General features: G+C 36.0%; 1 protein-coding gene across 1 annotated transcript in view; it reads left to right on the plus strand.

Annotated features, from left to right (window-relative positions):
- Positions 1-211: 211 nt before the first annotated feature.
- LOC116904438 (cystic fibrosis transmembrane conductance regulator) overlaps positions 212-23,756 on the plus strand; it is a gene marked incomplete at its 5' end in the record, with an annotated part of 277,554 nt that continues 254,009 nt past the window's right edge. Inside the window, 8 exons of the mRNA XM_032907266.1 lie at positions 212-931; positions 2,678-2,806; positions 6,209-6,246; positions 6,938-7,188; positions 10,353-10,432; positions 12,646-12,796; positions 14,032-14,259; positions 16,947-17,047. Coding sequence (XP_032763157.1) covers positions 212-931; positions 2,678-2,806; positions 6,209-6,246; positions 6,938-7,188; positions 10,353-10,432; positions 12,646-12,796; positions 14,032-14,259; positions 16,947-17,047 — 1,698 coding nt within the window. The remainder of the gene's footprint in view (positions 932-2,677; positions 2,807-6,208; positions 6,247-6,937; positions 7,189-10,352; positions 10,433-12,645; positions 12,797-14,031; positions 14,260-16,946; positions 17,048-23,756) is intronic.

The following is a 23,756-nucleotide window of genomic DNA, read 5'->3' on the forward strand; positions in this document are numbered from 1 at the left end:
ATTTCATTTTATGTCTACTAGTATTCACTTTGAAGCAAGATATGCTATTTCATACTGCAATTCAAGAGGTACCTAATAGTTATTATAGACTGTTTATTTGTATAAACATATTAAATAAAATAATAAAATGATATATTTTATGCAATGAAACTTTAATAAGATGCTAAAATGAAACATTTCACTATTTATGAAGTAACATCTTATCTTTTTATATTTCCAAAGTTGTGTCTGTAAATTGATGGCCAGCAAAACTAGGATTTTGGTTACATCTAAAATGGAACACTTAAAGAAAGCTGACAAAATACTAATTTTGCACGAGGGCAGCAGCTATTTTTATGGGACGTTTTCTGAACTACAAAGTCTACGTCCAGACTTCAGTTCCAAACTCATGGGGTATGATACTTTTGACCAGTTTACTGAGGAAAGAAGGAGTTCAATTCTAACTGAGACCTTACGCAGGTTCTCAGTGGACGATGCCTCTACCACCTGGAACAAAGCCAAACAGTCATTTAGACAGACTGGAGAGTTTGGAGAAAGAAGGAAGCACTCTATTCTAAGTTCATTCAGCTCTGTAAAGAAAATTCCCATTGTGCAAAAGACTCCATTGTCCATAGAAGAAGAATCTGATGATCTCCAAGAAAGGAGACTGTCCCTGATTCCAGACTCTGAACATGGAGAGGCCGCTCTGCCTCGCTGCAACATGATCACTGCCGGGCCCACGTTTCCAGGCAGAAGAAGACAGTCTGTTTTGGATCTTATGACATTCACACCCAGCTCAGTCTCCAGCAGTCTCCAGAGGACCAGAGCTTCCATTCGAAAAATATCCTTAGCCACTCGGATAAGCTTAAAGGAAGAGGATATATATTCAAGGCGATTATCGCAAGATAGCACACTGAACATCACCGAAGAAATTAATGAAGAAGATTTAAAGGTATATACCCACCAAGTCTTAAGATGCACCTCATCCTAACCCCATAATTGGAGTAAATTTTGTTACATACTAAGTATTTCATGGCATCCCATCGTGGTCTCTGGGTTAAAGGTACAAAGTTCATTACCCATATAAGCAACTTGAAAACATAAAACTATTTCTGGTTGTCATTGAAATATCATCTCCTCTCACAAATATGTTGTAACTCTAAACAGAGCCTTAGTATTGAGTTTCTTTACTAGTCTTATGATAGGACATTCACTTTTATAACTTCATAATTGTCTACTGTAGTGACTTTCTAGGAAAAGGTGGAGTAAAGGATTCTATAAACAAATAGTTGCATTTATGTAGACACCAAGCAGTGTTTCTAAGGCATGACCTTGATAAGGGTCACACACGCCTGGCTCCTTGAGCAGACTAATTCACACTCCTGCCTGCATTCAGGTAATACATATTCTCTAATCTTTCCGATTTGTGTTCTGTTTCTTAAGGGTTTCTTTTAAGGAAGATATGTGAAGCTCGCCATATATTAGTGACAGTAGTTAGACTAAAGGCCCGAACTACTTCTCTTAAAATAGAAAGCAATGGAAAGGCTATTGTTTACCAAACAGTGCATGAGCCTAGATGACGTTAAAAGCAGAGTCCTTCCTAGTAGATGACATATTTAATGGTGCCGGCCTTTAATACAAAGTTAACTTTGCAATTGCAATTCATTTAGTATCTCTGAGTCTGAGTTCATTCTATCATGAAATAAAGGAATAAGTAATTCCCAAAAATACACATTCAATATTTCTAGAACTTTAAACTGATTTGCTAAAAGATAATACATCAACATGATTTAATATTCATCTAAATAAAATTCCCCAGTTGAAGTCTATACATTTTGGTTAGTGTGCATTTTAAAGAGTGCTTTCTTCGCCTGGTTATGTTACTCAGCCATCAATATTTCACCTCCCAGGCACTTTCTCTCCTTCCCTCTGACATCACTGTCCTTATTAACAGGGGAAGAAAATGAAGTTCTGAGAAATTCAACATCTGCTATCTGTTCAAATACCCTAGGATACTACCTGTCGGTCTTGAATTTAAGTAAAGGGCAGTTTAGTTCAACAATCTAATTTTTAATCAGTGAACCTTATTCCACGTTAACTGGATTCCTTCTCCATGAGTCTAATGCCACTTAATGAACTTCCTGGATTTTATGAGGCCAGTTCCCATCTTTTTTCCTTTAGAATATATACACTCTCTTTTTCTCACATTTTTAGAATGTAGTTTTTAAAAGACAAAGGCTTTTAGAGGGATATATTTTGGATTGGATTTTATAATTTAAGTCATAGCTAGAAAGGCAACCCTGTAATGCCTAGGGATTATACAAACATAAACCAGCTTTTAAAGTAGAAGACTTAGTAGTTAGCAAGTTACAAATTGCCCTTGGCCATGGATCACTAAATCAAGTTAAATCATGAATAGTTTAGGAGCTTCACTCATTTGAAAAAGACGTGGGCTGTAAAGCATTTAAATGCTAAGGTTCGAGAAGTCTCACTGTGTTTGTTTCTTTTTAAAACTGTATTGCTCGAGCGGACTTCTGTTTGCTTTGACTTTCACCATCCGTGTCATTTTTAATGATTTATATTTTTTAAAGATACTTAGCAGTAAATGGTACTGTTCCTTTAATTTTTTTGAGTTCAAAATAAGAGCTCAATAGCAGCATGGAATAGGATTGTCTCAGAATCACCCTTCTTTTCTTAGGAGTGTTTTTTTGATGATATGGTAAAGATCCCCACGGTGACAACATGGAACACATACCTTCGATATTTCACGCTCCACACAGGCTTATTTGCAGTGCTGATTTGGTGCGTGCTGGTTTTTCTGATTGAGGTAAGAATGCTTGGTTGTAAGTGGTTACTGTGAGTTTAAATTAAGGATAAGAAAACTGTATGTATTCATATGTGCTCATACACATGCATATGTGCGTGTGTACAATGGTAGTTTCCTGTAAAGCTCATAGGTTCTGAAAACCAGCAGGAGCTGGTGAGACAGCTCTGTGGTTAAGGGCACTGGCTGGTTTCCCAGAGGACCGAGTCACATTACTGGCACCCACATGGTCGTTTACAGCATCTGTAACTGAAGTCCCCGGAATCTGGCCTCTCTCTGTTAAAACATTTTAAAACCCACAGAGTTACTATTGATATAAGAATTATGGACTTCAGAAATAAGAAAATATCGATAAATACGAATACTATATAAGATGAATGGTCATAAAATAAAATTTATTGGGAATATTTTATATATTCAGCATATTTTGATTCATACACATTGTAAAGATATTACTATAGCAGAGTCAGTAACATAATTATCATCTCAAGTAACATTTTTGTTGTTTTTGTGACAAGAGCTACTTAAATCCACATATCTAACAAGTACAATATAGTTTATTATTTCTAACCCTCACACTATGCATTACATCTCCATACAGTTAGCTGTTAACAGATTTAGAAACCCAAGCTACACGGAGCGTATGTGAGTTGAAATCCTGAAAAGAATACTGATGTTAGTCTAGGCATTACTGATCAGGCAGTGACTCATGTGCTTGCGATCCTTTCTTGTCTGCTGCACCTTTGACTCAGGCAGCTCCCTCTGAGGGAAGCTTGGGTGCCTTTCACAATGACATAATTACTTCATTGTGTGCTGACCTGCTACACAAGAATGCAATATTATTCCTTCATTCTATTATTTTTCCTGTTGCCATGATAAAGCACCTAAAAAGTTAAGGAAAGGAGAAAGTTTTTTGGCTTTCTGTTTCTGGGGACTTATTCCATGGAGGCTGGGCAGGCATGAGAGCAGAAGTAGTAGGTTGGCAGGTCTTATTGCAAGCACATTTGGAAGCAAACAGTGAAAAAGTGGGGCCAGACTGTAAACCTGAGAGCCTGCTCCCAGAGACCCACACTCTCCATCAATGTTCAAGAACCTAAGGATTCCATAGCCCTGTGAAACAGCACAGTAGCTTGAGACCAAGTATTCAAACACAGGAGTCTTTAGGACAGCATTTTACATCCAAATCATGAATATTCACCTGAGAGAAGAAAAGACAGTTTGTCATCAGTCAAGAAATAGACTATAAAAATAAAATGCAAATGCCATGTGACTACAGGGAGGAAGGGTAAGGGAGGAGACAGATGGGAGTGGACAGAATTCAATGATGCCTCTTCAGCAAACAATCTAATGGTGTGCTTTTCTTTCTTCTCATTTCCCTCCCTCACTTCTTCCCTCTCTTCCTCTCTTCCTTTCTTTTCTTTTCTTTTTTTTTTTTTTTTTTTTTTTTGGCAATATAGGCATTGGCCAGTTAAGTAGCTCTTAAATTCTAGATTAAAAAAAGCAATAATATGCACAGTTTTAAAAAAAGATAACATATTTGTTAACATTTAATTGTATTGCCTTTGTTCAATCAATTTACATAGACTTTGTTTTAGACTAAATTTTTTTCTTTGTGTCAGTAGATTTCTCTTGGCTACTGGAATGTTTCCTGGTGCATTCCATCATGGAACAGGTGCCAATCCACAGTGGTAGTTTAGTTTTTAAAGCACCATTTAAGTCCTTAATGAATAGAAATACCAAAATGCATATCTTCCTCCAAAAAAAGTGATTTAACTAATTTTAAGCCTTAAAAAGGTCTGCATTTCCATTTAGATTTATGACTTTATAGCATCCATTCTGTGCATGTATCCCTTTTGTAATAGAAAATAAACGTAGAGGCCCACACTGTCTTTTCCTATTTTGTCACAGCTACCTAAAATAGGGGTGGGAGAGCTAATATTTCTCAGTCATTTGTGATTTTGAAAAAGTATATATTTTGTATTTTCCCAAAATAATGTTGTCTGTAAGTTCTTAACAGTAAGCAAATTTACTAATATTTCTATTGTGCTACTCTTTCTAGGCCCTTCTTGGCACTGTATTATGGACTAGAAAGGGAAATTGTAAACACTGGATTAGGGGGTGTTTCCTGTTTCCTTTACAATAACCTGATGGCGTGTAGCATCTGAAGATCCTGTTTGCTCCTCTGTCTCGTGGTCCTTGAGACTGAGTCAGAGGGCTGCTGTTTCTGTTTCTTAATAAGGTGTCCCTGAGTGGCTCTGCACCAGTAATAAAATGGAGGTCGTAGTGAACTTCCATTAAACCACCTTCGCTATTCAGTGATAGAGTCCTCTTAGCACATCTTATTTCTTGTGAATGTGGATTTTAGGGTGTTATTTGTCTCACAAAATATGTGAAAATCTGTGAATTACAGTGTATTACATTCAATATGATATGGCTCCATGTTTTACCTCCCCCGCTTAGAAATGGAAAATGATATTACTTCACTGAAAAAAATCACATGAGCTTTATGTAGTCTTGGAGCATTTTGAAGTGCAGTAACAGTGTGTATTCCATTGTTTCTTTAACTCCCAAATATTTTTCTTAAAGGCCTCTACCAAGTATTTGAAAATGCTTTTACTTACTATAGTCAGTAAATATAGTTTGTATTGGTCAATCTATGTGACAGACAAGAAATAACTTTGTTATGATCTAGGCCCCTTAGAAAACTTTCAAAGAGTTCTTTGTTGTTCCATTGGTAAATAGGTCTTTCTCCTATTGCTCCTATTCAGAGTGTGTCGGCAATGCTGGTGTTGCTGATTTTCCTCTTCTTGGAGCAAAGGAGATGAGTAGGAATTAATTAAGAAGTGGCTCAGAACATATGTCCCATCTAGGGTCTTGAGTCATTCCATTAGTCTGAAGATGGAGGAAGGCTTTTGTATAGGAATAAAGACATTTTAAAAGCTTAGATTATTGCCAGGTTGCTTGTTTTGCATTAACTTGAGTTTAAAAAAAAAAAAAAACAGGTTTTCCTTTTTTATTGAGACAGTACATGGAGACCATATGTACATTGAGAAAACATGACAATTGAAATAATGCCATTAGATTTACATCCTAAAAGTCAATATGATAAGCTAAAATAAAATGTATTATTTATATAGAAAACCCTTAACTTTCCTGTAGGATTCAATAAATACTGTTTGTGGAACAAATGAATGTGCAAAATGAGAGAGAGTGGTATTCCATAAGCTTAATGTGCTCTTACCCAATAGTGTCATGAAATAATTGCTGGAGTGACTCCAGAAGGGTAAAACCAAGGCATTAAGAGTGCGTGCACTTCAATGTTGGCCATACTGAGTTTAGAAATGAATGTGGGAGACATAGGTAAAGATGCTAGAAAAAAATCAACTGTGGATTGTTCCATTGCAGGTGGCTGCTTCTTTATTTGTGTTGTGGTTGCTTAAAAAGTGAGTATGCCATGCTTGATGTGGATTGTGTTTTGTTTACATCGGGAGATTATTAACTATTTCAATGCCTACTAGTGTTTCACTACACCCCTCCATATTCCTCCAGATTATGGAAGAGAAAAACAAGCTCCAGTAATTCTTCAATTTCTGAGAGTTCTAAAACAAAGATTCTAAATTCTGCACTCAAGCCCCATTTTTAGAATTGTATAGTATTTTGCATGTAGCCTAGCATGCCACCACATACACTTACAAAGATTTCTAGATTTATGTGATACCCACTATAATATAACTCCCATATAAGTTGTTATAATAATGTGCCATTTAGGGAAATGATGATAAGAAAAATAAGTATGTGTGTGTTCAGTAAAGATACAATTTTTAGAGCCATTTCCTCAGTAAACTGGTGGCTGAAACCTTGGATACTCAGAAGTTGCAAAGGTTTACCATATTTGTTCAAGTTGAGAGCAGTTCAGTACCTTTATCTCTTCATTTCTAAAATTTATGTTGTTTTCTGTTTCCATGAAATGCAATAAAATACAAAACCACATACAAAAAATGGCAATATAAAATTTATAAAACTAAGGATGTAGTCTCTTTTACAACAGCATATCATGGTTTTTTATACTTATTTTTATTAATAATTTGGTTGAGAAGTTTGGTTGTCAAATACCATTTTTCTTTTGTTTTACAGCAACCCCGTTAATGGTGGATACAATGGCACTAAAATTGCCAATACCTCCTATGTTGTGATCATCACCAGTTCCAGCTTCTATTACATTTTTTACATTTACGTGGGAGTGGCTGACACTTTGCTTGCTCTGAGCCTCTTCAGAGGTTTGCCCCTGGTGCATACGTTAATCACAGCATCAAAAATTTTGCACAGGAAAATGTTACATTCTATTCTTCATGCCCCTATGTCAACCTTCAACAAGCTGAAAGCAGGTACTTTTGATTAGGTATATAAAACGGAACTGCCCACTCATCATCTGTGGGGTTTATTGGCTTACTAGCTTTCCAGTAGCAGCTTGAGCTTGAACACAGGCATCTGCCCCTCATCCAACTACCTTGTTTCGCATTTCTAAGCTATCCCAGGCAAGCATACCCATGGTTCCCAGTATTTCTGTATCAGCCTAGTAGAGTAAATCATTTTGTTACAGTGTGATTCTGGTTCAGTGACCTCACTAGAAGCAGCCTCTCTTGAATAACTTGGCCCTTTTCTTTTCATATACTTATTTTGATGGGAAAAATAACTGTTTCTTGTGACTCTTCAAGAGTGGTCATATGAATGTGTTAGAGGACTTTGGGTGGGCAAGGGGGTATTTTACAGTTATTTTTGAGACAATTAGAGCACGTGGTACTTTGTATAATGCATTTGATACCAATTTAATTATAGTCACAGAAAGTAAGATAATTTACAAAATAGAATCAAGCATTTCAAACATTTCTTACCATTCTATGGTAAGAAAGGTCTTGAAAATGTGGTGCGTTGATTACCCTATGGATTAATTTCCTTTAAAGACCATGAAAATAATAAAACCTCCTAAGTTCGCTGATGGAGATCCTGCTCCGTGGTACTAAACCAAGGAAAGCCTCCACATAAAAAATGAATAGAGTATCATTCTTGTCCTGGAGGAGCTCCCAAGCAAGGAAAGATGTCAAGCATAGGAATTCAACCAAATGTAGAATAAGTTACAGAATTGAGACTTTTTAGTGTAATCTGATTCTAACAACCTCAAATACACATTGTATTTTTTATGTGGCAAAGTTAAATGTTGGCATACTAGAAAGATATTTATACTGGAGCCCTTATGCCTCACTAAAGGAGCACCTCATTTGCATATGATTCTGGTCAGCCTCTTTTGTTCTAAGACTCTTAGAACTAAGGGAATGGCTGATTCACTTGATCCAGTGACTTTGTTTTTATAGAATTCTGAGATCCCAAGAGGGTAGGGGTTCCGTCATTTTTCTGGCAGAGTAAAACATGGACCATGAAATACAGTGGAAAGGACACAAACATTTGAGGCTTGGGCTTCATTTGGCCATACACGAATGATAATTATGTCTCTCAGCAACCTATGTGAAATAAATATTAGCGTATTTCTGCTGTTCTTTTCTTTGGGAGTGTTGCTCCCAAAGTAAGTGAACTAGACATCCTCTCTCTCCCAATATTCACTCACAGCGCACTCTCGGCCTTCCCTGTTTCCCCGGTCAGTCATCACCATACATTCTTCTTTTCTCATTTGTCTTTCCAAAATGTCATGTGTGTCTCAGGTTAATTCCTAACCACTTTATGTGGTGTTCCTCTATATTCACTCTCCTGGACCTAAAACAGCAAGTTGATCTTAGAAGATCTTCCATCAGCCTGCTCTCATATTTTGGTCGTTGCAGTACAAAAAAAAAAAAGTTTGCTTTCCATTAAAAAATGCTATTAAATTCATAGTTTATGATTCTTCTCTGTTACTGAGTAATTCTATTATACTTTACAACAGCCTCTTGGAATTTCCCTTGGATATGCTCTTCAGAATTGGGCATTGACCATGTTTTTCTTTGACATTGATTTTCTATGGCTTTTTTTCTTCTGTTACTTTCCCCCACTTGGTCATACTCAAATGACTTTGTGATCATAGTAGAAACATAATATAGCAAAGTCCTCAGCAAAGTATGGTTATATTAGACAGACACTCTAATGACTGTCACTAGACACTGAAACAAAATTTGGAATATAAATATCACAATGATTATCCTATTTTGCCCAAGCATACTTTCAGTTTTTAAAGAGTAATTACAAATGTCATGGGATATACATTATTTCTCTGAGTAATTTATGGAAGGATATCCACAATGGATATCCATAAAATATCCTAAATGGATATATTGACTAACATGTATTTCATGTGTCTACATAGCCTTTTTACTTTTGTCTGGGTCATATAAAATAAACATGGACTTATCCTATTGACCTCAAAAGTCAAATATCTGGGAAAAGAGATAAGGCCTATGTACACACACAGCAGCTGTGATATATCGCATGTATGTTGTCTCTGCAACTCAGGCATGCAGACAAGGGCAGGAAGAGATTGCTTCCAGATGCAGTAAATACCCTACTCTCTTGTAGACAGGTCATTTGAGTTGAGCTAGGAAAGAGGTTCAGATTTGACAAGAGGAGGAAGGGCTTTTAGACAGAAGGAAACAACACAGGCAAAGTTGAAAAGGGTAGACTGTCTAAAGAATAGACATAATTACCTGAAGCAGTGGATTTCATTGGAGAGATCTAGGTTAATTAAGGACAAATTGTGGGAAAATATTAAATATTAAAGAAAGAATTTTGGACTTTATCCCTCAGGTAATTGTGAGTGAGTGATAAGGTTCACTATTACATTGTTGCTATAGTGTTATGTTACACTTTATCTAACTGTTTGCCTAGCTCCACTTTATACAGTGAATTCCTGCACTACAAGGACAATGACTTAATCCCCTCTCTTATCCCTGTAGCCAGGAAAGCATGTTGTAGACATGGAATTTTTAGTTCATTGAGGCAGCTAATAATCAAGACCCAGACATGTGAGTCTGGAATTTAGAATACAGGTTGAAGCTTATATTCCCAGTGAAGAAGATAAACAAAATAAAAAGGAAGTCTGGTGTGAACTGAGAGAGAAACCTGTGGGTTCTGGATCAGTGTATTTAAATATCAGAGAACTTAGCCGGGAGGGTGTATATGCCCTGTGTGGTAGAGGGGGACATAAAAAAAAAAGATGAACGCACACCCAGTAAGGCACCTTGAAACTGAGAGCAGCAGAAGTGAGATTTGAATGGTGCAGTGACCAGACATTCCCAATCTTAATTAGAATAAGATTATGTCTTGATTAAAGACATTGACTGGAGCTGAGTCTTAGGGGACTCTGTTTTATAAAAGTTCAAAAGTAAGAGGCAATAACTTAAATACATATTTAGGATTATCAGCAAAGCTAATATTTGTAAGGTCTTTATTTTCTGATTAAGCCATAATTCTCATTTTAAGTGCTTTTGCTGTACAGTGAATTTAGGATAAAATATATTGGTGTTTTTCTAAAGTGATTAACTTTTGAGAATTTTTATTTGTATTACAGGTGGGATTCTTAACAGATTCTCCAAAGATATAGCAATTTTGGATGACTTTCTGCCTCTTACCATATTTGACTTCATCCAGGTCTGTAAAGAATAACTATTATCAAGAGTTTTTCTATTTACCATAAAGCATTCTAAATAGTTTCAAAGGAAAGCAAGTGAATTTTTTTGCTAATTTTCCACATACTAGTTGAAGTTCTGGCTAGTGAATAAGTTTTATTAAGAACAGCAATATTTAGTAGTTACAAATTTAATGAATTCAGTAACTATGTCTGCTTATTTCAGGCAGGCCCATGATATGATACTATCTCTTGAATCGATTTGAAAGGTGCAACAGACCCTTTTCCACCTAATCATTGACCATAAAATTTGACTGATAGTCTTAAGTCCAACACTGAAATGAAAATGGAGTTCCTGGAGAGGCTAAACTCTTATCCAGCACTCTAAAAACTCTACACTCTACACTCTAAACACAGATTAGTTAAACAGTTTCCCACAAAAATATGATGTAATGAGGGATGAAAAAATGGGTTGTTGAAAAATGTGAAAGAAAAGGAATATTCAGAGTCTAAGAGGGCTATCCCTGAGTGACAGCTGTGACTTGACCTCCAGGGTAGCCATGCTGTGAAGATGACTAAAAGTCATTTAGTAACAAAGAGGGCAGTGGGGTAGAAACTAAGTGACCTTGAAGATGCCACATTAGGACTCCAAAGTCACAGGACTTACAGGAGTTGTAAGCTGATACTCTTGCCTGTTGAGCCAGGTGCAGTTTTCTTAGCTCCCTGATGGCTTCCTGAAGCTTTGAGAGCAAATGCACTTGGAGAAATAATAGTAACACAACACTGCTCTCGTTGGAATGACACATTCTCATAGCTTGTCCCTTCTCTCCAAAGTAGTACTGCATTTCTGAAAACTTAAAAAAAATGTAGAAATATTACCCTTGTGTGTATACACAAGCCACATCAGCAGATGCAGAGAAACCAGCTGTTGGTTTACCTCCTCTGAAATGATTGACATAATTAAACACACTTACTGTACTAAGTGAACTGTGTTTTGGATTTCTTTCATTGCTGTGTTTAAAGATAAAACTTGACAGTAGCAGCACCTGTTGGAGTTTTTTAACCCGGGTTTTGTACTTACTCAAAAGTGTTATCTTATGTGTGTTTTGTTTACATGAGACATTTGTTTCCCATTCTAGGAGAATAAACCATAGGTCCATCATATAAGTATACTAAATACTATATACTAATAAAATATAATAAATACAATGCAATATAATATAATATAGTATAGTGCAAACTGGAATGTGGATATCTATCTGAATATGTCTGCAAAAGTCTTAAAAATGGTTCTTGAGTGTTAAATACTTTTTTATTTTTATGGTCTCCTAAGTATCTTCTGTTAATTTAAAGTTTACCTCAGAAATCTGGAAGAGCTAATTTTCAAATATTTATCTTATAAATTAAAGATTGTTTGACATTTGTGATGGCTTTCAAGTCCTTCTATGTATCTTACACAGTTTTAGCTCAAGTCCTAGAGCTGCTAAAGATTCACAAGGTAGCAAGTCGCTCCAAAATTTCCATAGATCTGACATCCACCCTACCCTTATCCCTTTAAGATACCAGTGGGCAAACCCATGGAAACTAGTAGAGAATTAGCATATGAAAGTTACACTAAGTTAGTTTTAAAAAGTTTGAAAGTTAACACATGCTTGACATCATGTAGACTATCTGGTAAACATGTAGTGAGATTACAAACAGTATTCTAATGTGATGTGATATAATGAGATGTCTGCATGACATAGGCATAATTCATTTTGATAATGTGGATAGGAAAATACTTAATTTCAAATTAAATCCATCTACTATAAACCATTTGAGTTATTAGAGTATCTCCAATTATTACAATAGGAATAAGCGAGTTGAGATATGAGTAACACTTATTAACAATATGCCTTTCAATATTAAACATGAAAAATTAGGGTCAAAAAAGTGAGCTTGTCTATATGACTAAACTATGTTTAAAACAGACATTTGTAACACAAAATGAAACATTCTTAAGAATGCTTTAACAAAATCACAAAAGGTAACATTTATTTTGAAAATTTAATTTTTCAATGGACTGGATGAAGAAATCATAATCATTTAAAATTTACTTCGTAATACAATTTATAGTATCTGATAAATAAAAATATCATAAGAGCAGAAAACACCATGCAGATACAACTCAGCAACACATCTTGTTCACTTTACAAAGTAAAAAAAAAATCACTCACCACCATGTTTGACCCCACAGTTGCTGTTCATTGTGGTCGGAGCAATAATAGTTGTCTCGGCTTTACAACCCTACATCTTCCTAGCAACGGTGCCAGGGCTAGCAGTCTTCATTTTACTGAGGGCATACTTCCTTCATACCTCCCAACAGCTCAAACAACTGGAATCTGAAGGTACAGCATGGAATGGATTGCAGGGTCCCTGAGATTGTGGGGGGCGGGGCAAAAGCTTTTTGTCACTCGCTACCATTATCCTGCTTTAAATCTCTAATTTTATAACACTGGTATGGGTGTCTGTGTGGGGAGAGGGGAAGGATGAGGAGGGAGGAGGAAGGGGAGGTGGAGGAGGAGGGGGGAGGAGTAGGGTGTGTGTAGACATACTTGCTCATGCAGGCTCATGTGTGGGAACCAAGGCTACCCTTGTCAATTGCTTCTTTACTCTCCTCCTCCTCCTCCTCCTCCGCACCCTCCCTCCCTTCCTGTCTTCTCTTCTCTTTCTTTTTTGTGAGTTTCTCACAGACTCTGGAGCTTGCTCTTTCAGATGGAATGGCTGGCCAGAGAGGCCCTAGGACTTACCTGTCTTCCCTTCTAGCAGATGTTCAGTACAGGCCCAAAGTTTTACATGTGTGCTTGGAATCTAATCTCAGGTCCTTACATTTGTGCAGCAAACATATTACTAACTGAAATCTCCCCAGGCCAACAATGAAATTTCAAAGTACACATGGAATGAGTTTATTAACAACCAGGCTTTCTTTTGGCTTTCAAACAAGTGTGTATCCTTATGATTGTTTATGCATAGATATGTATAAGTTCTTACACTTCTCAAAGTCAGAAACAGCAGTGCTATTATTCCTCAGAGTTTCTCCCAGATTTCAAGTGAAACTGGATGGAATTCTTCCATTTGACTTATCTTCAGTCCTTTCCTTAATGTCCTCCCTTCCTTTGATTAATCTTTTCTAGATCTCCTTAGGAAGCATCTCTGTAAGAAAGAATCTGGGTATAGGGCAATTATATTTAAGAGAATAAACTTACATGTGTTTCTGCTTTGAAACTTATAAGCTAAATCAGTTCACAGAAATTCTACATTGAAAGACTTGGAGACTGAGTCTAAAGATAAAACCCGTTTTCTCAGCAGTTAGTAATTTAGGATTGGCCAAGGATATTGACTATGGTTTGCCAAGAAATATAAGTTAGCAAAGAAAATGGTCCTGTACTATTATCAGCCCAGGTTGGCAGGTAAAAGGGAGGGCCATGCATTTTAAAAGTAAGGTCTGGTCTGGGTGAGAGCCCTACAACCAAAGATGCTTATGGTAAGGTTAAGCCTGAGTTAATCTTCATCAGAAACATGGTAGTATGAAATTCTGTTCTGTGTTGCAAGCTGTACATATCTCCTATGGGATGATTTACAGGCAGGAGTCCGATTTTCACGCACCTTGTTACGAGCTTAAAAGGACTGTGGACACTTCGGGCCTTCCGACGCCAGACTTACTTTGAAACCCTATTCCACAAAGCTCTGAATTTGCACACTGCCAACTGGTTTATGTATCTGGCAACCTTGCGCTGGTTCCAGATGAGAATAGACATGATTTTCGTCCTCTTCTTCATTGTTGTTACCTTCATCTCCATTTTAACAACAGGTAATCTGAACTTACTAACAACTTGGAGCACTTAGGTAAAAATTTGTCAATGATTAAAATGCCATATTGTTTATATTGAAATATTTAGATTTTTTAAGTAGACCCATAGAGCTTACAAGTAGTTTCTTTGCATTTTGTTGTTTTGTTTCTAAATAATTTATTTAAAGGTTTATATGGTTTTGTTCTTTGTTTCACTATCTTAAGAATAATGAGGCACTGAGTCAGATAGCACAAATGCTAATGTTGGCAACCTAAATGGGGAAAGAAACACTTGTGTAAACACACACACATACTTGCATACACTTCTTACACCCTGGTAAAACTGCTTCTTTTTAACAACTACTTATTGGTAAAATTCTTGTCTAATATGACTTTGAATGAATAAAACTGCCACAGAAATATAATTTACATAAAAGTACATTATTTTCAAATATAAATGTTCTGAAATTAAGGATTTTTAAAGAAAAAATAAGTCACAAAAAAGAAAATTAAAATATATACAGACAAATAAGTAACTATATGATTTATATATATAATATTGTATATTATTTATGGCAAAATTTCAGAGTGAATACCACACCAATCCCAGATTTGCAACATGATTTGATTATAAGAACAGAATTGCTCAATCCCAGTTAAGCAGCCTTTGACAAGTTATCAAATTGTATCATGCAGCCTCAGGGTGGGTGTCATACCTGGTTACCTGGAGGAACCAGAAAAGGCACTGGAGAGTCAGGCTAGGTATGACTCATGTAGATACTGGTTCATGTTTACTTCCTTCTATAGATAATTCAGTTCTTAGTCTCTGTTTCTGTCTCTGTCTTTCTCTGTTTCTCTATGTGTCTCTCTCATATATATGCATGTATATATATATATACACACAAACATGTAATGTATATAATATATACACATATAACACACACATATATATATATGAGAGAGAGATGTACATGTGTCTCCCTCTCCCTTTCTCCCTCCCACTCTCTCTTTCCCCCTCTCAAATAATAGTTATCTTCATTTAATAAGACCATACCACATGAACTTCACATGGTATCTTCATTCTGCTTCTTGAATTAATGGTATATAGATCCTCTGTCTAATTAAGTGCTAGAGAGGACAGAAAACATTCCTTTTGGCTTTGGGACCACTGCAGATATACAACTGCTATGAGGATGGTTATGCCCATTTATTGCTTTCTTCATTTATGGCTATGAAATGAATTTATAAGTAGGTATATTTGTGGATCTTCATATACAGTCACCATGACAACTTAAAATAATTTTTTGGAAGTCACAATATTGATTATTTTTATATAAGATAATTCAAAGTGGATAAAAGATGATTAAATTACATGGGTTAAAACTTAACAATTAACTTAAGCCAATATATCATGTGCAGTATCAGAATAGGTAATGTTATGACTAAGTCCTGGGTAACCAAGGTCAGTAGTCAAAACATTTGATAGTCAACATAGTATAGAACCTCCAGTTGGGATGGGAAGCATAGCCCAAGAACCCAGCCATGACCAACCAACTCTAATGGTCTTAATTTGATTAGTGATAGTAACTTACAGTAATTTACAGACGTTAATTAACTTCCCTAATTCCCTTGTGTGGGCAGATATTGCACTAATAACTCTCTCATAATATTGTATGCTATTTTGTGCAAGACAATATAGTTTTGTCTTTAATAAATGTCCAGTGATTATTATATTATTATTACTTGGTATTAAAATATTACCTTACATTCTTTTTAGTCCTCAGAATAAGAAATTTATAGGGGCTCTATAGAAGATTAACTATCACAATTTTCGGTGGATTATTTGATGTTAGCACAGCATAACTTGTGTTGTTCATGGTGTACCCAAGATGGGGAAGATGGCAACAGGAAAAATGTCAGTCAATGATGTGCATTCGTCTCTGTGTCTCACTTTATAGTAATGTGGTGCTAGATAAAGCACTGCCGGTTCAGTTATGACAGCTTAAGTTTATAGTAATATATGAACATTTATCTTAAAAATATTTGTAGCCATAATTCTCATTTTTTAAATTTTAATTAGTTGCTCTTCCTAATCCTAAGTGACATTTACTCCAAAATGTGTTAGCACTGCCCTTTTCAAGCACATTGGTCGTTTCCCTTCCTTCTTTTAAAGTAAGGGGCAAACTTCTCTCTTAAATGGCTGACAGTTTTCTCCCTGCCTGGTGACACATGAAGTCCACTTTCTTAGAAACAGCCTCTGATCAGCAGACCATTATTCTTACAGAAGTACTCAGCACATGTGCCCGTTCTACTCAGATATATGCAGCCCTCCTTTGAGTTTTGTAAAAGATCTCATTTCCTATTTATTTATATTTATTCATTCATTCATTCACTTACAGTCTGATGTTCAATCCAATATTTGTTTTTATTGTTGCATACAGAGTAAGAGTAGACAAAGACGATTACTCATACCAACATTACCCTCAAGACCTAAGCATCATTTAAAAGTGCAGCTGTTTCCCAATATCTAGTCACTATTTGATTTTAAATTTTGGTTGAAAGCTTACTCAGTGAGGGCATTATTGTTCAAAGGAGTCACTAAAACTGCTTTAAATTGAAATGTAAATTATTGGCAAACAATGAGAGATAATAATTCACAAAAGAAAGAAATAACATGTACTTTGTTCAAAACCCTTTTCCTTGTCTAGGTGAAGGAGAAGGAACGACTGGTATTATTCTAACTTTAGCTATGAATATTATGAGTACTTTGCAATGGGCTGTGAACTCAAGCATTGATACAGATAGCTTGGTAAGTTACTATTTTTAATTTTATGAAATTTTTAGAGAACAAAACAAAAAGAATAGGCAATAACATATATATATATATATATATATATATATATATTCATTCGCCTACTTTAAGAAATAAAATGTTCAGGTTAATTAAGGACATTCTGTGGCACACATAAGCCATGGCATGATTTACCTTTCATCCTCATGGATTGTCATTGTGAATACTCTTGCATATGTGTCTTTGCCCAGGAGTTTTCCAAAGCAAATCCTAGGAGTGGGAGAAATTGCTGAGGTTAGAATTTCTCCAAGCTTAGCTAAACTAATGCCAAATCCCTCAGGTCTGTTGTGCTAGTATATACTTCACCAAGAGAGTGTGTGGATGTTTCCAGCAATATTTCTTACTCAGACTCTTAATTTGCCAGTCTGATGAGTGTCAGGTAACTACTAAAATTTCAGAATAACTTAATGTCTTTATTGTTGACCATTTGGTTTGTCGTTCTTTATTTCTGTTAAATGGGTGTTCTTGTTACTAGCTTTTCAACGTGATGAGTTTGTTTGTGTTTGTTTGTTTGTTTGTTTTTCCTTACTTTGGAAGTGTTTTTGAGTCCTGGATCAATTGTCAGTTCTATACATTTAAATGACCCTTGAGCCAGTGGCTTTATTCACAGTATTCCTTGATAAAAGGGAACATTGAACTTGATAGAGATTCATTTATTTTTCTTTTCCTTTATGGCTTGCACATTTGGTATCTTGTTTAAGAAATCCTTCTGTATATTAGGTTTTCACATTCAGCAGCCTGACATTTTCCTAATATTCTTGTCTTATTTTTAAAATGTCTGGTCTTAGTGATTTTTTCCTCCTAAGTGTTTATATTGTTCCTCTCCTTTGTGCTTAACTGATGTTGACTCACATTTGAGTACTTTGTGTGTTCAAAGACCATATTTTGTTGTATTGTTTCTTCCTTCATAGGCTGAGAGCCTGAAGTGATATTTGTGCGTTAAAATGGCATGAAGGACTATTAATCCACAAGGGCCTGGACAAAAAATGAAAGGAAGCTCATTGCAGTACTCTATTTATATTTTAACAAAAGGCATATTTTCAGTTATACTTTAGAATGGGTCTGAGGACTTCATCACTGATTTCTTTTTAAATTTTGAATTACATTTATTTGTGTAGGTAAGGAATGTTCATGCCACAGCAAGAGCATGGAGTTCAAAGGGAGGCTTGTGGGGCTCACTTCCCTCTTTTCACTCTGTGAGTCCCAGGGACTGGACAGATCATCAGGTTTAGCAGCAAATGCCATTACATGCTGATCCATCTTTGCTGACTGGTCATTGAATCTGAAGGCTTTGAATTGCATTTATCCATTCATTACTCCATTTCTAGGAGGTCTAGAATCTCCAGGTAAAAGTCATCATACAACTCTCTTTACTTCCATCCTCTGACACACATTCATGTGATTGTAAAATTTCTATAACATAATAAATATACATTCATATATACATACATTTATTTTTACAACTGTGACTTCATAATTCAAAATCCTTGTGCACATTACCTGTTTCTTTACATAAAAATTCTCTTCGCCTTGTACATGTACAATTTCCTTTGCAACATTAATTTTCTCTCTTAATCTTATAGCCAAACTTTTGACATTGCAGCACAATGCTGTTCTCTACAGAGTTCATACACAAGATATATACAATTAAGCTTCCAAACTTTGCAGTACATTTATGATTCATGTTGGGCTTCTTTTATAGCTCTATTTATGCAGCTGGATGTGGCCTATGAACTGTGGGTTGGACACTTCTCTTGGAATAGCCTGTCCACAAGGCTAACAAAACCTTTGCTAAATGCATTTCTACTTCATGTGTCTAGTGTCCAACGCAGACACTTTAAGGTATCTTTGATAGTGTATGAAAGGACCTTTACAAGGGCCTATTGTGTTTATGATATGGTCTATGAAATGTATCAATATTTGCAGTTGATTACATCTTCAAAAGTTATGCTCTTTTGTTTAATATCAAAGAGGACATGTCAGTTTGCATTTCCTTGCCAAGCAGTGCTGGTGGGCCTTCCTTGGTGTTGGTGGTCCCTTTCTGCTGCTAACTCCCATCCTGCTAGTCTCACCTATACTGCTGCTAAAACTGCCCAGCAGTGTTTGTCTCTTCTCCTCTTCCTTGGGAATCAGTAGGAAGAATGAGTGAGCAGTGCCTTAAGATTTCACATCTATCTGATGTAACCTACCAAGGTTTTAAAACAATAAACAAAAACTCAGTGTGACATCATTTTATCTTACCATGTTTTTAACTGCATTAGAGTGATCTGAGTTTAAAATGGAATAAAAACAATGTTTTCTTTACTATATTCTAAAACTAAGTACAAGGCTATTCAGGAAAAGTCTTCAGAGTTAGAAAACTTACTTCATTTACCCATCTGCCCCAATTTAAAACACGAATACAGAGTCAATTTGACTATGAAATTATAAACATAGCAGTATAACTGTTTTATTTTCTACCTGTTACCTACCCACAGACCCCTAGCTTTATCTCTCAGTTAAACCAATAACACAACAACATAAGTTATGTTGTATTTATTATCACATATCTGAAATGCTGATACTTAGAACTCTCCAGAAGCCTTTTTATTATGTTTTCATAATAAATATTTATTCTCAAGGTCTTTCCTTTACTACTGTTCCTCTCATTTGGTCTCCAGTTCCTATCCTAATTATTTGACTAGTTTACAGCAAAACTAAAGAGATTGCCTTTCTCTGTTTTATCTTCTGTTTTTTACATGGTTTCTTTCATTTTCATCACCTACTTTAGTCACAGTAAACATCAATGCACAAAGCAACATCCTTGTCTTCTGCAGTTGTTGAGCACTATTTTCCATGGATGAATCCTTATACTATTTCATTTTTCAGCTACCTGCTGGGCCTTCATTTCATGTAGCCTTTAAATTATCATTTGTATTACAGGTGTCTTCTTTCCATGTGCATTCTCTATAGCTATTGTTGTCTAACCCTGTGCTTCAAAAGTTGGTTCTTGATGAATCATAGATTCATATATTTAATGTACATCTCATTATTGCTCTCTCTACATATCCTGCTACCATGTCGATACCTTCATGCATCCACAAAGCATACCACTAAATCAATTTCTAGTTGATTTGACATACTGAGGTATGAATTCCTATACATCAACTCAAATAATTCCATTCCTCTTAAGTGACCATTAAAATGTTAGAAAAGCCATATTCCCTTCACTAGCCTGAAGACCAAAATAAATAAGCGAGAGCCAGCAAAGGTATAAAAGGTGTTACTTTAAAATTAGCAGTATTAAACCATCTGGTGACTAAGGGATTTCTCACACATAATTTCTTCATTTGATAACTCATATCTTTCTAGACTGTTACCACAGAAGGAACAGAAGTGAACAGCCTTCATATGTGAATGCCACTGCCTTCATTTTCTAAGACCAGCAGATAAGCATCCCTATTTCCACTAGATTATTGAACTGAACTGTATGTCTCTAGTAAAGAAGAAGGAAGCTGCAAGGTTAAACAATGATCTTACAAGGCTTCAATTTAGACCACCATTAGTGAAGTTCCAGAAAGTTCTTGCCTGGTTGGTGCAATCTGAGAAGAGTTTTCTGTCAGTACAAAGTCACTCTGTTTCTCCTTTGTCCTCTCATCACCTGTGTTTATTTTGGGTTCTACTGAGGATCAAATGACTAATTGCAGAATGAGCAATGTGAAATGTGGGAGGACAAAAAGGAATTTCTCTTTTCTTCATGACTGCCATTACCAAATGTTCTTCTAGTGAGAGCAGTTTCTGTTTTACGGATCAGACAGAGGAATTAATTTATCCTTTGTCTTTTGCCTCCTTTTAATGGTAGCTTGACTGTGGTTTGTTGTTGTTTTTACAAGTCTTTGTGGTGTATTTTTCAAGACGCATTACCCATTCAACCGCAGAGAGCCTTGTATTTCATTCTGGCTCAGACACTAAAAAGTTGAGTGCCTTTAGGCAAGTCATTTTCCCTCATTTCCAGGTCCTTCTCTTCTGTAAAATGAAATGGTTTGGTTAGGAATTTTTGAGATTGCTGGGGCTTTGACATTCTCTTTCTTCTGAACCCTTCCATGTAAAAATGTAAACTCTTAACCTATATGTAGGTATTATTTCAGTTCTTAGGAAAACCACACACCAACCCTATGCTGAAATCATTGAATATAACACTGCAGTTACTACAGATCATCTAAAACCTTTAACTCAATAAGTTACCACAACCAAAGAAGAAAAAGTAACTAATAGAATTATATTTTTGAACCTCAGTTTAAGATAAGAAACTTAACAGCCCACTCAGGAATTGCTGAAGTATACAAAAATATGTGATAAGCTTGGAAAATTGATTAGGGCTTTGTGCTTGCCACTTTAACTTCCTGGTTTAGATTTTCTCATTAGTACAATGAAAGAATGGATTAGAACATGGGCTCTCAGTCTGGCTAAGCACAAATAAAGCTGTTTCAGATCCACAAAGGACAGCGAAATTAATTCTTCTGCTGGGGAAAGGTGACAGGACCTGTTGTCTGAAATGTGCCCAGGTGATTCTAATCTGTATCTAGACCTTTAAACCACTGGATTAAGCAGTCTTGCAGATTCATTTTTGCTTTGAATTTCTGTGAGTCACGTCACAAGGATTAGCAAATTGTTTCTATTAAGGTTGAAATGAAAATAATTTCAGCTTTATAAGCTTATGGGCTCATGACAGCCCGTATGGAGCAGTTCAACTCAACCTTTGTAGACGTGTGTGTTTGTGTGTGTGTGTGTGTGTGTGTGTGTGTGTGTGTGTGTGTGTGTGTGATTTCTCTTTGGCAATTATTTTCAGTTTATTTGAATTTGAGGGGTTTGAGGTTGAGAGTTAGGGAAGAAATATGAAATTGAGTGGGTAGAGAGATAGGAGGATCTGGAAGGAACTAGGGAAGAGGAAAGAATATGGTCAACATATATTGTATGAAAAAATATAAATAGAAGTTATTTTAACAAAAAATCTAAAATAACAAATCAAAATATCAAGATTTCAGTAATTTTCTCTAAGCATCTATATTTTGATATTGTAACTTCTTCAAAGCATTCTGTCAGTCAGCATCGTCTTTTGTATGTAGCATAGATACTTATGTAAGCATCATTGACACCACAAAAAATGCTAGTGGTCCTTCCAATTACTAGTAATTATATTCCTTAGGCTAAGAGTGAGCAGAAATATGACCAATATGCCCTATTCCACTCCATATGCTTATATATTATCTTCACCAACTACTCCTATGCATGAGGCTTGATTTGGAATATGGTAGATACCAGTGCCACTGCATTGAAAAAACTGATTTTCCCTTTCCCAGAAAGTATCTATTGCAAATAGTTTCTTGGTTAAGGGTGAGATATGTCCACTTCCCTTCTTAGTACTGAGATTTTTGTCTGGTTTGAACATGTAGAGATCTTGTAAATGCCATCACAATTTCTGTGAGTTCACACGGGTACCTTCCTGTTGTACCTGTGAGTTCACACGTGTACCTTCCTGTTGTATCTGTGAGTTCACACGTGTACCTTCCTGTTGTATCTGTGAGTTCACACGTGTACCTTCCTGTTGTATCTGTGAGTTCACACGTGTACCTTCCTGTTGTATCTGTGAGTTCACACGTGTACCTTTCTGTTGTATCTGGATGACACTGTTTCCTTGGAATCATCTCAACCACTTGCTATTTTCCCTTCCTATAGATCCTCAGTTTTGAGAGGAGTGGTTCTCTCAGTCTCTGCACATTGTCCAGCTGTGGATCATTTTGTTAATTAGTTTCTGCTTCAAGAAAAGACTTCTCTGATGATGGCTAACTAAGGCACTGATCTGCGGGCACAGCATTATGTCATTAAGAGACATTTTACTATTGTATTCTTTTAGCTGGATAAGAGTAGTAGGCTTTCCCGTACAGCCTATGACCTACGTAGTCAGAATTTTGCCCACTTTAGCGGTATCACATATTCTATCTCATGGGTTTTAACTCCAATTAAGTAATTGTTGGTTAATCTATAATACTTGTGTCCCTATTGCACCTGTATATCTTGCAGGCAGGTCACTATTAGAGTTGTTGGATTTGTAGCTGGATGATATTAATGATTTGAAATTATTTTATGTGCGTGGTAGTTTTGCCTACATCTGTTCACCACATGTATACCTAGTGTCCATGGAAGACAGTAGAAGGTGTTAGATTCCCTAGGAAATGGGGTTATGGACAGTTGTTAGACGCTTTATGGATGTTGAGAATCAAAACCGAAGTCCGCTAGAAGAACAGCCAGTGTTCTTTACCACTGAACTATCTCTCCATCCTCCCCGATAATCTTTCTAAATTCAATCATGGAATTTTTGTCTAGGATTGATAAACATTTTAGGCATGCGACATAATGCCACTATTGTCATGATTTTGGAGTGTTTGCCCATTGAAGCATGATTTTGTTATTATGGCTTCTAAGTAAAAGCAAATATTTCTATGAGGCATTTCTGGATTCCTGAAGAGGCTTTAATGACCTCTATGATTAGCTATAAAGGATGAACAGGAAAGCCTAGAGTCGTTTTCCTGTTATCCAAGTTGCTTCCTTTATAAATTAACATTGAGAGGAATCTATTGGGCTACCTTTTGTTATTGATGTCATCATTATTATCTTGGTGCTTAGATTA

The sequence above is a fragment of the Rattus rattus genome, chromosome 6 (assembly GCF_011064425.1).
Source record: "Rattus rattus isolate New Zealand chromosome 6, Rrattus_CSIRO_v1, whole genome shotgun sequence".
Lineage (NCBI taxonomy): Eukaryota > Metazoa > Chordata > Mammalia > Rodentia > Muridae > Rattus > Rattus rattus.